The sequence below is a fragment of the Diabrotica undecimpunctata genome, chromosome 7 (genome assembly GCF_040954645.1).
Source record: "Diabrotica undecimpunctata isolate CICGRU chromosome 7, icDiaUnde3, whole genome shotgun sequence".
Lineage (NCBI taxonomy): Eukaryota > Metazoa > Arthropoda > Insecta > Coleoptera > Chrysomelidae > Diabrotica > Diabrotica undecimpunctata.
The window spans coordinates 14,690,484-14,703,327 of record NC_092809.1 but is presented as its reverse complement, the minus strand read 5'-3'; the positions used below and the strand labels follow the sequence as shown (position 1 = coordinate 14,703,327).

Here is a 12,844-nt window from a genome sequence, read left to right as displayed (position 1 = left end):
TTAATTAGTGTCTTTGCTGTTATTATTCTTCGAATTATCAATTAACTGGTTTCCAGCCAACTTCTTGTTTTGCTAGTTTATCTGTCTGTTTTTTCGTATTGTATCATTAAAGCATCTTGTTGTTCTGTTTGTTCCACTTTGTTGTTTTGTGCCACTTGTTCCCTGACTTTTTTCTCGATATTGGTGTCTTCTTCTCACTCTTTTTTTTATTCTAGACGAATCGCCTACGTAAACTTCATTCACCTTTTTTTCTTCTGAGGGTGGAAATGTTCTAAAAACTGGACCAGGTTAACCAATCCCTAGGAATGGCTGACGTATGATGGATTCAGGGTAGAGGAGTACATCCAAGCATATTTCCCCTAGAGGGATGTCCTACAAGCAGATGCCTTCCTGTTATCCTGCCTGCCAACTAAATACACCCTCTCCTACTTGTGCGCAGTTGACTGTCGAACTTGTCCGAAAGTCAGATGGCGGCTGTAAGGTTGACGGCACTTTTAGAGCACTTCCTTCTCTTATGAAGATCTTATCTCTGTTGTTGGTCCGGCTGATGTTTCTTTTCTTCTTCTTTCTTCTTAATGACAGCTCGGATATAATTGTGTACACTATTCCATCTCTTATTACTTCCTGTCATCTTCGCAAATGCAACCGTGATAGTCCACAAGGCCGTCACAGATATAGTCCTGTAAGCGCATGCTACTCGCAACAGACTCATTCTCTGTCCACTCGTATTATTACTACGATGAGCCCCTTGTCGGTCGGTATATCTACCGCCCTACTCCAGACTGTTGCCGCGTAAAGGACTACTGACTGCATAACACCGTGTAGGCCCCTCCTCCTTTTGGATTTGATTCCGAGGTAGACAACACTTTTTGTTTTTTGTGGCGATATTTTCATTTTGAACTTTTTAGCCTTTATGTTGAAAGGAGTATAATTTTCTGTAAGTAATTTCTACGATCCTCTAACAAGGCAGTTACTCAGAAATAAATTATGACCGCTATCTATGTTAGCTATGCTATTCGTTATTGAAATATTTGTTATTCTGTATTCATTTTGTGCCTAGAAATGTTATCAGAAGTTCTCCATTTTCATTACGCATATATTTTTTATAATTTATATTATATATATATATATATATATATATATATATATATATATATATATATATATATATATTACAAAAAAAAATGTCGGTCAGATAGCCAAGCGGGCTGGGCGGCCGGTTGCCATTCGCTTTACTGCGAGTGGTTCAGTGGTTCGATACCCAGCTCGGTGTACAGAAAACAAAAAGGCTAACGCAGCAGTTTAAAATTCTAAATGAATCTGCGGCTTAGACTAAAATATGCTGGTGTCTGATCGGCCTATGGTGGAGCAGTACGGCAAGAGATAAGGGCTTGCGGCTCAGTGATACTCCTCCATAGATCCCTACCGGAAGGGCGTGGCGCCTAAATACCGGTGTATATATATATATATATATATATATATATATATATATATATATATATATATATATATATATATATTATATATATATATATTATTCTGTTTCCGGCTTCTTCAAGTAATGTAGCCTTCCTTAAATTATTTTAAAGTGTTTGTTTGTCCATTTGTATTGTAGTGTAATGTACATTTATATGTTTATGACATCTTGTTCTTGCCGGATAGGCCACAATTGACGAAATGCCCCTGAAGATGATCTAGGGATCGAAAGTACTTGGGCAAGATTTAATTAAACTGTGCTCGATATATGCATTTTATCTGATCAAAGTTCATATATATATATATATATATATATATATATATATATATATATATATATATATATATATATATATATATATATATGATGAGTAATAATGAGTAAAGTGTACAGTAGATATATGATAACATCGATAATATACTACATATTGAGTTGTAAGTTATGAACTATAAACATCTGTATTTCTTATAAACTCTATGTCATTTGTTATATTTTAGAGAACTGATGAAGCTTTAGAAATATAAAGCGAAACGTCTTCGATAAACTTATGAAGTAGTTGACTTCTTTATGACCGATTAAACCCCTGAATTCACTAGTTGAATACTTTAAATATATATATATATATATATATATATATATATATATATATATATATATATACATATATATATATATATATATATATATATATATATATATATATATATAATTTATTCGTTGACACTCATACCTTGAGTGTGACAAAAATACAGCTTTGATCAAGAAAAACTCTAGGTGTGAGATTCCGGATAATTGGTGCCATGAGGTTGAGTGTTCCATGGTTAAGCCTACAACTTTTGTAGTACTAAGAGTAGAAGATGACCTCACGATTATTAAGTCTTTGACAGCATTCTTAGACTTCGTCTATGAAAAGAAATTGTCCTTCCCAACCAGATCTATCCGAGAAATTTTATTTGAAAACTCACATACAGTTTTAATAAGATTTAGAACATCTTTTAACGGCGCATGGGAAAAAGTGCCTTTGAAAAGAATAAAAAGAAGAAAGAACACCAGCTATCATTCCTATTGACAGAAAAACAGTTCCATTAAGTCAAAAATGAAGAGAAAAGAAAACTGGTTAAAGAACAAATCAAAAACAAGACAAGGCGAGATGCTACTCCCTGATCCGGTTTATACAGATGATTGTTCAATATCATTCTAACAATCAACTACAAAATAATTTTCTATAAGATTTAAAAAATGTACTTAGTGTGAAGGTTTTGAAAAATCTGACTTTTTAAGACTTTCTGTGTCGTTTGTAAAATGTTTTTTATGTCAATGTTTCATTTGATACTTTTTGCAGTGAAAATATATTTGCTCTATTTCTGTTTTATTTTTGACAAAAAATAGACAGCCAATGATTTTATAGGAAAAGAACTTGGTGAGTCTTTCTTTATAGGGAATTTAAGGGGGTTAAGTTCATGAAGACGAAACAATTAATATGCAATATAAACTTAAAAAAAACTAAAACGTAAACCAACAACCAATATATCAATTTTTTCTTTTTATTACTAATTAATTGTAAAATGTATTTTAACATAATCACAGAATTTTAAAGTTTAAAAATGTTTTTCTGGACAAAACCAAAAATGTGACTTATCGAGTTATTTTCCTGTTGTCTACATTTGTCTACTAAAATTATTATTATAGTATTTTTTGATATTTGTATCTAATTCTCTTTGGAGCTCTTTGAAAAACTTTGATCCAAATTGTCATAGTGCCAAATTATGCTAGCTTCACCGTAAAATTAGCATAACCATTGTTTCTCGGAAACGGCTACAACAATAAATTTTTTCTTTCCGGATAAAAATATTATAAAATAGATATGCTAACTCTACCGACATACCGTTAACACCACCATCGTTTTAGTTTTTTTCTGTTTAAATTACAATGTTAGTTTAAGCGTCATTTCATCTTGAAAGAATTTAATTAGTTTTTGCAGTTCATCTTCATTTTTCTATAATATTATGGCTGTTATTATATTAAACTGTTTCTTTTATTTTATTATTACCAACGAAATATTTGATAAAAGCAATACACTGTTGGTGAAAATATAAAATTTAAGTATTTTTAAAGTAATTACCATATACGGTATTATATTTTATGTGGTTCGCCAATTCCCTATTATGGGCGTCGTTGAATATAAAAGGTTATTAATTATAATGTCACTGTTAGAAGGGTATGCGTGAAAGCCATGCTTTGTCTCATTTTTTCCGGAAATAAATAATTAGATATTGTATTTTTATGCAACCATGGGGAATATTTTAATGCTAACTGCAATATTTATTTGAAATTAGTCGCTTGGAAGGAAGAAATGGAAGGAATTCCAAGCAACCAGGCAAAAATTTGGCATTTGAAAAATTACATGGTGATTGAAATATTATTTACGATATTTGACTTGTGAGATCAATGCAAGTTGACCAAAATAAAAAACTTTTTTTTTATTATTAAGTGGAATAATTATGCATTTATTTTGTATACCAAAACGAGTCATATGGAAGTAATATATACGCTCTAACCCTTGTATTCAACAGTGAATCGTGACCACTCCAAAGTACTTTAAATTAACCATCGTTTCTATTATTTACCCTAACAGTTGTAGAAATGCAAATCAACCCTTTTGTGATATAATTACTCTTATCTTTGTTTGGGGAAACCAAATAATTGCTTACAATTGTTACTGATTAACAACATATATCGATTCATTCAATTATTAACCTACCCGCACACATCTAGTTAGCGTAGCTTATGTGGAAGGGTAAAATGGTCACTAAACCTAATAACTATTATAAATGGTTAGATTGTTTTAGACACTGCATACTACTTCCGGTAGAATCTTATCATAGCGGAAGTGCAACCTTTGTCAGTCGTCATTAGTCACATCTTTCCTCTGGGAAAGTGAATAATGGACTGCAATTGCTCTTAATTGACTAGTTTCTGTCTGTTAAATTGTCTACCTACCCAGTTAAATGTACGGGGAACACTCAAAAAGTGTCCTGCTACACAAAGTTTCTTGTACAGACTTTCAAAAGATTTACTTCTTGTTCAGACATGCATCTCTATAATAAATAAGGTTTTAAAAAATATTTTCAAGTAATATTTACATGTACAGTAACAGATAGATCTAACGAAGAGGTTTATATGAATAAGATAGAAAGAGGGCAAAAGGCGAATTGGATGGCATTGGAGAAAATTGAGTTAAATTCATTTAGACTTTTGACAGAAATTTTAATACCGTTAATGTTTAGTTTCAATTAATTATTATACAATTGCTTACTATAGCAAAATTAGGTAGGTCTGGATATCAGAGTGAAGCCATATCACTCTTTTAAGGTGCACACCTGGCAATGCCGGTTGGGTGGCTACGTTGATCATGTAACCAAACCCCCTTCACTCGTTCCGGTCTCATCCTACTGGTCTGTTTCTCTAAGTTCCGATCCGGAAAGTACCAGACCAGTAGCCTATGGCCCTTTATGGTGCGTTGCTTTACCAGTTCTAAATCCCCCCTGCTTTTACCAGCGTTACCACGCCAAATGTCGTGCTTGCAAAAATTGCAGAAATGGAAAGAAAATGTAAAATAGAAAGTGGACATTCACAAACATGAAATCGACATTCACAAACTTATCATAGTTTAGAAATAAAATCTCTCCCCGACCAGTAGGGCGTTGAATTGCTTATCCAGGCAGAGATTTCGAAGTGTGAAGAGCCCTGACGAAGTCCTTTACCGCTATAGCCGTACTTAAGTTTCTGGCTCAACTCACGACGATCGATGCTGAACTGCCTGAAGTTGAATGTGTCGAATTTAAGATTTTCTCCCAAAGACGTAACATATATGATGGGTAAATGCTGTAGCTTCAGTTGCTGAGCTAATCAACTTTGTCATGTCAGTCTCCTTCTCATGATAGCTGGGACGTGCATGGCCAAGGGCATGACGCTCAGACCACTCTCCTTAGTGGAAGAATGTATGTAGGCATCGGCACATGTTCGATTGTGGAACAGAATCTTCCAAACGGCTATACTCACGGACCTGTCAACGTTCTTCAGCGTTTTCATAGTGACGGTAGGGCTCTGGAGCTTGTTAACATATCTCGGCACTAGGTAAGTTTTCAGGACAAGCAGTTTTTGCGCTGGTTTCAGCCCCGCTCGTTGAATGCGATCAAGCTGGGTTTGTAGTTCGGTGAAGGCTACTTTAGTCTGCCTGAGTGCATTATACCTTCTACTTAGATATCCAACTAGTTTACTCGGTTGCAACTGCCGAATCCTGTCGTTGAAGACAGAGAAGAGAGAAAGCGTTACGCAGTAAGAGTGCTTATTACCACAGTTAACATTAACCGTAATAGCTGCCCTGTTACCAGAGTTTATCGACATTCTTCTCTTCTCGAAGAATTCGAGGGCTGTCGGGAGCTGTCTGGTAGCATATTTTGCCGATTTAGATTAAATCATCAGCGTAACCCAACATTGAGATCTTCCTGCCATCTGCAATCGGAAGGCCGAGCTTGTCTTCCAGCTCGAGCTTGCATATCAGCTCGTATACCACCATATTGAAAAGGTAAGGGGATAAAGGGGCTCCCTGTTTAACGCCTCTACACAATTCGATCTTCTTCGTCGACCTATTACCGGCGATGACGCTCGTATGACAGTTCATGTATGAGTGCATCACGTACCGCTTAAATGTAGCATCTACCCCCAAGAAATTCATCACAGCAGTCCCAACGCCACAATACCTAGCTGAAGGTTGGTAATCGGCACTGGGGAATTATACGTATTTACTCAAAATCTACAAATTTTCCCGGAGGGATTTGAGGCAGAAAGGATAGTTAAAGACAAATGATTGGTTATGACCAAAGGGTTAATAGCACTGAAATGCAACGTACAGAGGTTGAATAGGAGAAAAGCGAACAGAAGCTTAACAAAGAATTAAAAAAGAAAATCAAAAACGTAGCAGTCATAACTGATCCTAAGAAAAAATAAAGGGAACAAAATATTTACACGACCTTGTAATTTACAGCGGAGTAGAATTAACAACAAGACCTACAAGTGGGGCCGTAATACTATTAGACAAACAATTGGAAGTAGAAAATACAAAGTTACAGTTACATCAACTAAATAAAAGTAATTACAAGACATTATTCTATAAAGGATATGACTTACCATCTGAGTGGATAAAATCACATATTAACATATACAGCATATTTTCTTTAAAGCAGGTTACTGAGAAAAGATTAGCCCACAACCATTCAACCCATGTAGTCTTTATAGATCTGAGGCATACGATACTGTACCACTTTTAATGTACTAGATGTCCTAAGTAGCAATGGAAAAACAAGAAATAAATAAAAAGAAATTCCTATTAGTAAGGGCCTAAAGTAAGGCTGCTGTATAGCACCTACACTCAAAATGGACTCCGCTCACTAAAAGCAACGAGGTAGACCAAGACGGAGAGAAGATGTCGAAGATGCAATGACCGCCAGGAAAACGCTGGAAATTAGGATGCGAGAAATGGCGCCAGCTGTACAAGACTCTCCTATTATATATATACAACAAGATTTAAAGTATATAGATGGGACTTGACAATAATAGAAGTATACTCTCCCGAAAAAGTAAAAAAGCAAAAACTGAAAAATTCTACGAAACACTACAGAAACGGACAAATAATTAAACACCAGAAAATTACTTCCTTTTAGTACTAATACGCTAGAACGCTAGACCCTTCTGTATCAGTCGCTCTGAAGACTCCTGGTAGGAAGAAATACATATAAGCGAATATGCAAAGACACTATCCGTAAAAAATCATAACTGTCTTTTCTCTGTAAATAATTATTGCAAGCTACTATTAATATAATTTCAAAAATATTATATTGAAAGTATTTCATTAGCAATAATAAAATTAATTCGTTTTAAATTGTTTACCTACCTTTGAACGTTGCATTGAGGCACTCCCAAAATGAATTCTGCAAATAGAAAAAAAAATACAAATTTAGTATCCAATTAACCACTTAGATATAATCTATTTGGCAATTTATAGTGCATCGAGTACATAGTCTAAGCCTACGCATCTGTAGATATCACACGTATGTTACAGGATACAGCGGCTTACAAAAAATGTTATAAGGGTAACATTATTGCTTGTATCGAGCCACATAGAAAAATCATGATTAGAGTATACTATGAAATAGATGTTTTTGGTTTTTACTTTAGAATGATACGTATTTTACGAATACGTATATGTTTCTAAACATTTTCATTGTACAGAAAGTCATAAAATCTCAAATTTATAATGAAATCGATACATACAGTTACATATTAATAAAATTAATAATACGATTGATTTTTTCGCAAAATTGCCAAAAATAGGGTTGCCGTAATTTTAAGATAAGATTTAAGAAACAAAATAATTTAAAGCTTTATGTTAGTTTAGATTCAAAGAACTTATCTGATAAAACGTACAATATTTATTTGTCAAATAAAGTACCGAATAAGAAGTTATCTGAAAGACGAATTGTGTTTATTGTAGTTTGTTATTCTGTTATAGGTTATCGTGAAAACAAAAATATAACCTCGATATTGTTGTTTATTGTGGGTGAGAGACGTGGATCCGGTATTAGAAGATTTCATGAAATCGAAGAATATGATGAATAAACTGAGTGAGAGATATAATGTTTGAGGCAGAACCAACCAATTTAATTTTTGTAATGATAAAGACCTTTTTAAGGGGTATAGATTAAGTAAACCGGCAGTGATCTATATTCTGAGAATATATTGTAAATAGTTGTTAGTAAAAAATTCCAGGTCTCTGATTCTTTTAATACTACATACGCCTCTCGAACAGCGTTTTCCGTTCTCAACATAGGCCAGGATTTGCACTCATTTAATATACAGTGATGAGTGTCTTACCACCCGGCAAAATAGCGGAAAGGATAGAAGACAGATTAAGTTGTGAGATAGTACGAGATAAAGCTAGTTCTTAGACGTGGATATTTGACTTCAGTCATAATTATACGGATGACCTCGAAAATATTTTATTTTAATAATTTCTGATGTTAGAATAAATGATTGAATAAATTAAGATATATTATAGTAAAAAACATTAATGAGTAGAGATTTTAAATTATAAATCTTTAAGTTTATTTAATAATAAAAATAACTCAACTGAAATATTTGACTAAACTAAAGGTAGGTATGTTCTGTCTGAAAACAATTATTGTATGTGGAATTGGTGTAATAGTTAGAGACGTGGTATATTGACAAGAAGATTGGGGTTCAATTCACACCAAGGATAAAATTTTTATTTTACGCAATCAAAAAATAATAGAAAATATGATACACATTAGGTAACAAGTTTTCGAAAAACTCATTATTTACAATTTATTCTTATTCCAATGTTATAAAATAGAAATAAAAAATAATTCAATTCCAGTTTTATAGTCTTCAGTTGTAAATGCAAAATAATCCGGTGAAGATTGTTTAAGTGTTTAATGTCAAATCCATCACTAAATTCTCAGTGTTAATATCAATTTCTCTATACAGGTAATGATTTTCAAAACAATTGACAACATTGGAATGGATGCGCGCGAACAGCTGCCTGCTTTACAGCTAACCAAATCATCAAGCCTTCAAGCCATCAAATAATAACATATCGAGAAGTGTTTTTGCACGGTAAACAGAAACTTTTTATTGAAAAAACAATTCGTGAAAATGGTTTTAACGGTCGAGGAAAAAGTGCAAATTGTTGTCTGACATGAGAATGGATAATCAGACAACATGATTAGACAACAATTTGTAAATATGTTTCCAAATAGGCCAGCTCCATCACGATCAACAGTTCAGTCTATTATACGTAATTTTTTTACTTATGGATCCGTTTTCGCTCCAAGAGGAGTTCGCAGACGAAGGTAGGTAAATCCAGATGTGGAACTAAGGGACACTTTGATTTGTGCAAGTAATTTGTAAACAATATGGAATTTCAAGATTTAGAGTAGGTAAAATTTTGAAAAGACATGGATACCGTCCCTATAAACTTCATAAATCCAACGAACAATTTCCTGGGGATCAATATAGACATTTAAAATTTTGTCAAACTGCAATGGAAATGTCACATCAAGATGAACATTTTTTAGAGAACGTTTTGTTCACCGATGAATGTACGTTTTCATTGCATGACCGTCACAATTCAATGAATGCTCGGTATTGGTCTCGAGGAAATCCTCGTCAGATTTATGTCGCTCGTACCCAGCGTCCTCGAAAAGTAAATGTTTGGGGAGGCATAATAGGGAATCATGTCATTGGTCCATTTTTTATAGACGGTATGTTGACTGGGCGGAAATACTTGGAACTTCTGCAAAATCAAATTGTCCGAGCCCTTCGTAATTTACCAATACCTTTCGATTCAGTATGGTTTCAACACGATGGTTGTCCTACACATAATTCTCGCATCGTCAGTGAATATCTCAGTGCGACTTTTCCTAATCGATTGATTAGTGGCCACGGAGATATTTTTTGGCCTGCAAGATCACCTGATCTTGCACCTTGTGATTTTTTTATGTGGGGATATATGAAGTCCAAACTATATGGAATTGAAGACGATAGGCCTAATTCTCTCCAAGAATTAAGAGAAAAGATCTCTGATTCAATGAGAGGTATTAGTCCAGAAACATTAACTAATGTTAGACAAAACTTTTATAATAGATTGGGTTATTGTTCTGCTGCTAATGGAGGCTTATTCGAACATGTTTTGTAAATACATTTCATTAGAATAAAATACGTTTATTTAGAATATTTTTAGAGAATTTCTACCTATTTAAACATTTTTTGTAAGTAAATTTATTTAGAACGTTCTTTTATGTTTGAAGAATTTTTACTTTATTTTCGAAAGTACGACATTGTTTTTTCAATAAGATTTTCATGTTTTACTATAAACACTTCTAATAAAGACTGAAATAAATGCTAAGTGATTTAAAACAAAACGATCTCTGCTTAATTTCAAATTATTAAAAAAAAAAAAAAACCACATGTGGGTTTTGAACTCTAATCGCCTGCGACCTCTGTGTAGCAGTGTCGAATTCTTACCACTAGGATTGATAATCCACGAAGGATTGATAATTATTCCGTGACAAGACTGTATGAAACTCCTCAAATCATAGTAGAAATTATTCTTGGTTAATAATTTAAAACTTTAGATTAAATAATCACTATTAATTAAATTATTTTATTCACATTTTTGCTTTATTGTGGTCAATCAGTTTTTACTTTATTCGAAATTAAAAAATGGAAATACATCACACATACGACGTTACACATAATAATTATGACCATAGGTGATTTAGCTCGAAGCTAACGTCTAAAGGTGTGAGACTATAGATAGTGGTAATGTAATGTAATGAAAATTATAGGTTGTTATCGATTATTTCTCACCTCTACGAGTTTCATCTCTTTTTATTTCACAAGGTAACTGTGTCTTCTATCTCTTACGTTAAAAAGCCGGGTGGTAAGACACTCATCACTGTATATTGAAGCAATGGTTGTGATTTTTGAAATACGTATTAATTTTTCTAGAGCCAGATTGAACAATATACAGGAGAGAGGTTCTTCCTGGCGCAGGCCGTTATTTGTTTTAAAAGGTTCAGACTGTTCTCCCTGAATTCGTACTCTACATTCAACTTTTTCAAGAGTTGGTTTTGTTAAATTTACCAACTGATTTGGTATTCCTAGCTCTCTTATTGCTCTAAACATTTCTCTTCTATGCGAAACTTTTTTATTTTTAATTTTATTAAAAAAAAGTTATTCTTATTATAATAATTATTAATGAACTCCGTAACTGTATTTTTCAATAAGTTTAAAATAAGCATACCGCTTTTAAGCAAATAAAGAAGTTATAAAAATAGTTTCAGTGTAATAAAAATGTCTCGTCGTCTTCTAAATCCTCCATAAGAACACCACTGTTGAAACAAATAGATATCAAATAAATAAAATCCCACTCACTTTTTATTCTCTTGGCTTATTTATTAACTTGTTAGATGTTGTGTTAATTTTTTATATGCAGGAAAACTGTTTTTGGTGTGGAATTTAATTAAAATGTAAACAATATTGTTGTGATTTTTCAACGTAAGGATAATAAAAAAAGATGGAAAAGACATTTATTATTTCGTTTTATTCGGCTTGTATGTTTTATTTCATTTTTAATTCGTCAGTTGACAAATAAATAATACTGTTAAATATTAATTTACGAAAAATTTTACTCAAAAAATTTTTAGATTTATCCAATCGAATGCTATATCTATTAAATCTAATAGAACTCTCTTCATAAAATTTTAATGAAAAATGTTTTCATATTGTAATACTTTCTGAAATGTGCAATAAAATTTCCGATACTATTAAGTTTACTGTTTTTAATATTGTTCCAGATAACAGAAATAAACTTTATGGTGATGATGCAATTTTTATTTTACATAAAATTGCTCATGAAATGGTCCAATTCAATTCTAATTTTAATTCAAAAATTGAAGTTTATAAAATAAATATTAGTTCTAACAACAAGCTAATGATTGTGAGTCTATAGACCGGCCAATGTTAAAGTGATACTCTTCTCTTCTTCTTTTTCTTTTTATATAGACATGTCTTTATCTATTTTTCTATGTGCCTCAATTAAGTTGTCGTTCCATCGTTTATGTGGTCTTCCTACTGATCGTCTTTCTATTGGGGAACCGTCTTTTGCCGTCTTTACTACTCTATTTGTTGTCACTCCGCTTATACGATCGTTCCATTCTACTCTTCTATTTTTGACCTAGTCCTTAATGTTCTTCGCCTTGCATCTACGTCGTATATCTGTACTTCTAGCTCTGTCCAATAGTGTTTTATCATCAATTTTTATCAGAATTCTGTTTTATTCTATTACATTTTGGATTAGTTTTAGTAGTTGTTTGGTCAGATTTGGTCCTCCGTACTTAAGGAGTTCGTTCGGTATTCTATCCTCTCCAGGTGATTTTCTGTTTTCTAATTTCCTTAATGCTCTTTTTATCTCTTACTCTTCAATATTTATTTCTTCGTTTACCGTCACCTCTGGTGTAATGGTTCATTATCTTCTCTTTTAGCAAATAGAGGTCGAAAGTAGTCTGCCCATGTTTCCTTATGAAAGTGTTTAATTTTTATTAGTTCGTTTATCTCTTTTCTTTGTTCTCTAACCGTTCTCCATATTTCTATTTGTGTTCCGTAGAAGTCGTGTTCCATCTGTTTTGGGAAGCTCTGCCAGTGTTTCCTTATTATTTATCTAACTAAATTATTTTATTCATTTCTGATTCGTTTATAATGGTTGTATGCCTGTTGGGTTGGTTG

General features: G+C 32.9%; 1 protein-coding gene across 1 annotated transcript in view; it reads right to left on the bottom strand.

Annotated features, from left to right (window-relative positions):
- Positions 1-12,844, bottom strand: part of Reck (Reversion-inducing-cysteine-rich protein with kazal motifs) — a 212,665-nt gene that overhangs the window by 52,932 nt on the left and 146,889 nt on the right. The window contains exon 4 of the mRNA XM_072536786.1: positions 7,431-7,467. Coding sequence (XP_072392887.1) covers positions 7,431-7,467 — 37 coding nt within the window. The remainder of the gene's footprint in view (positions 1-7,430; positions 7,468-12,844) is intronic.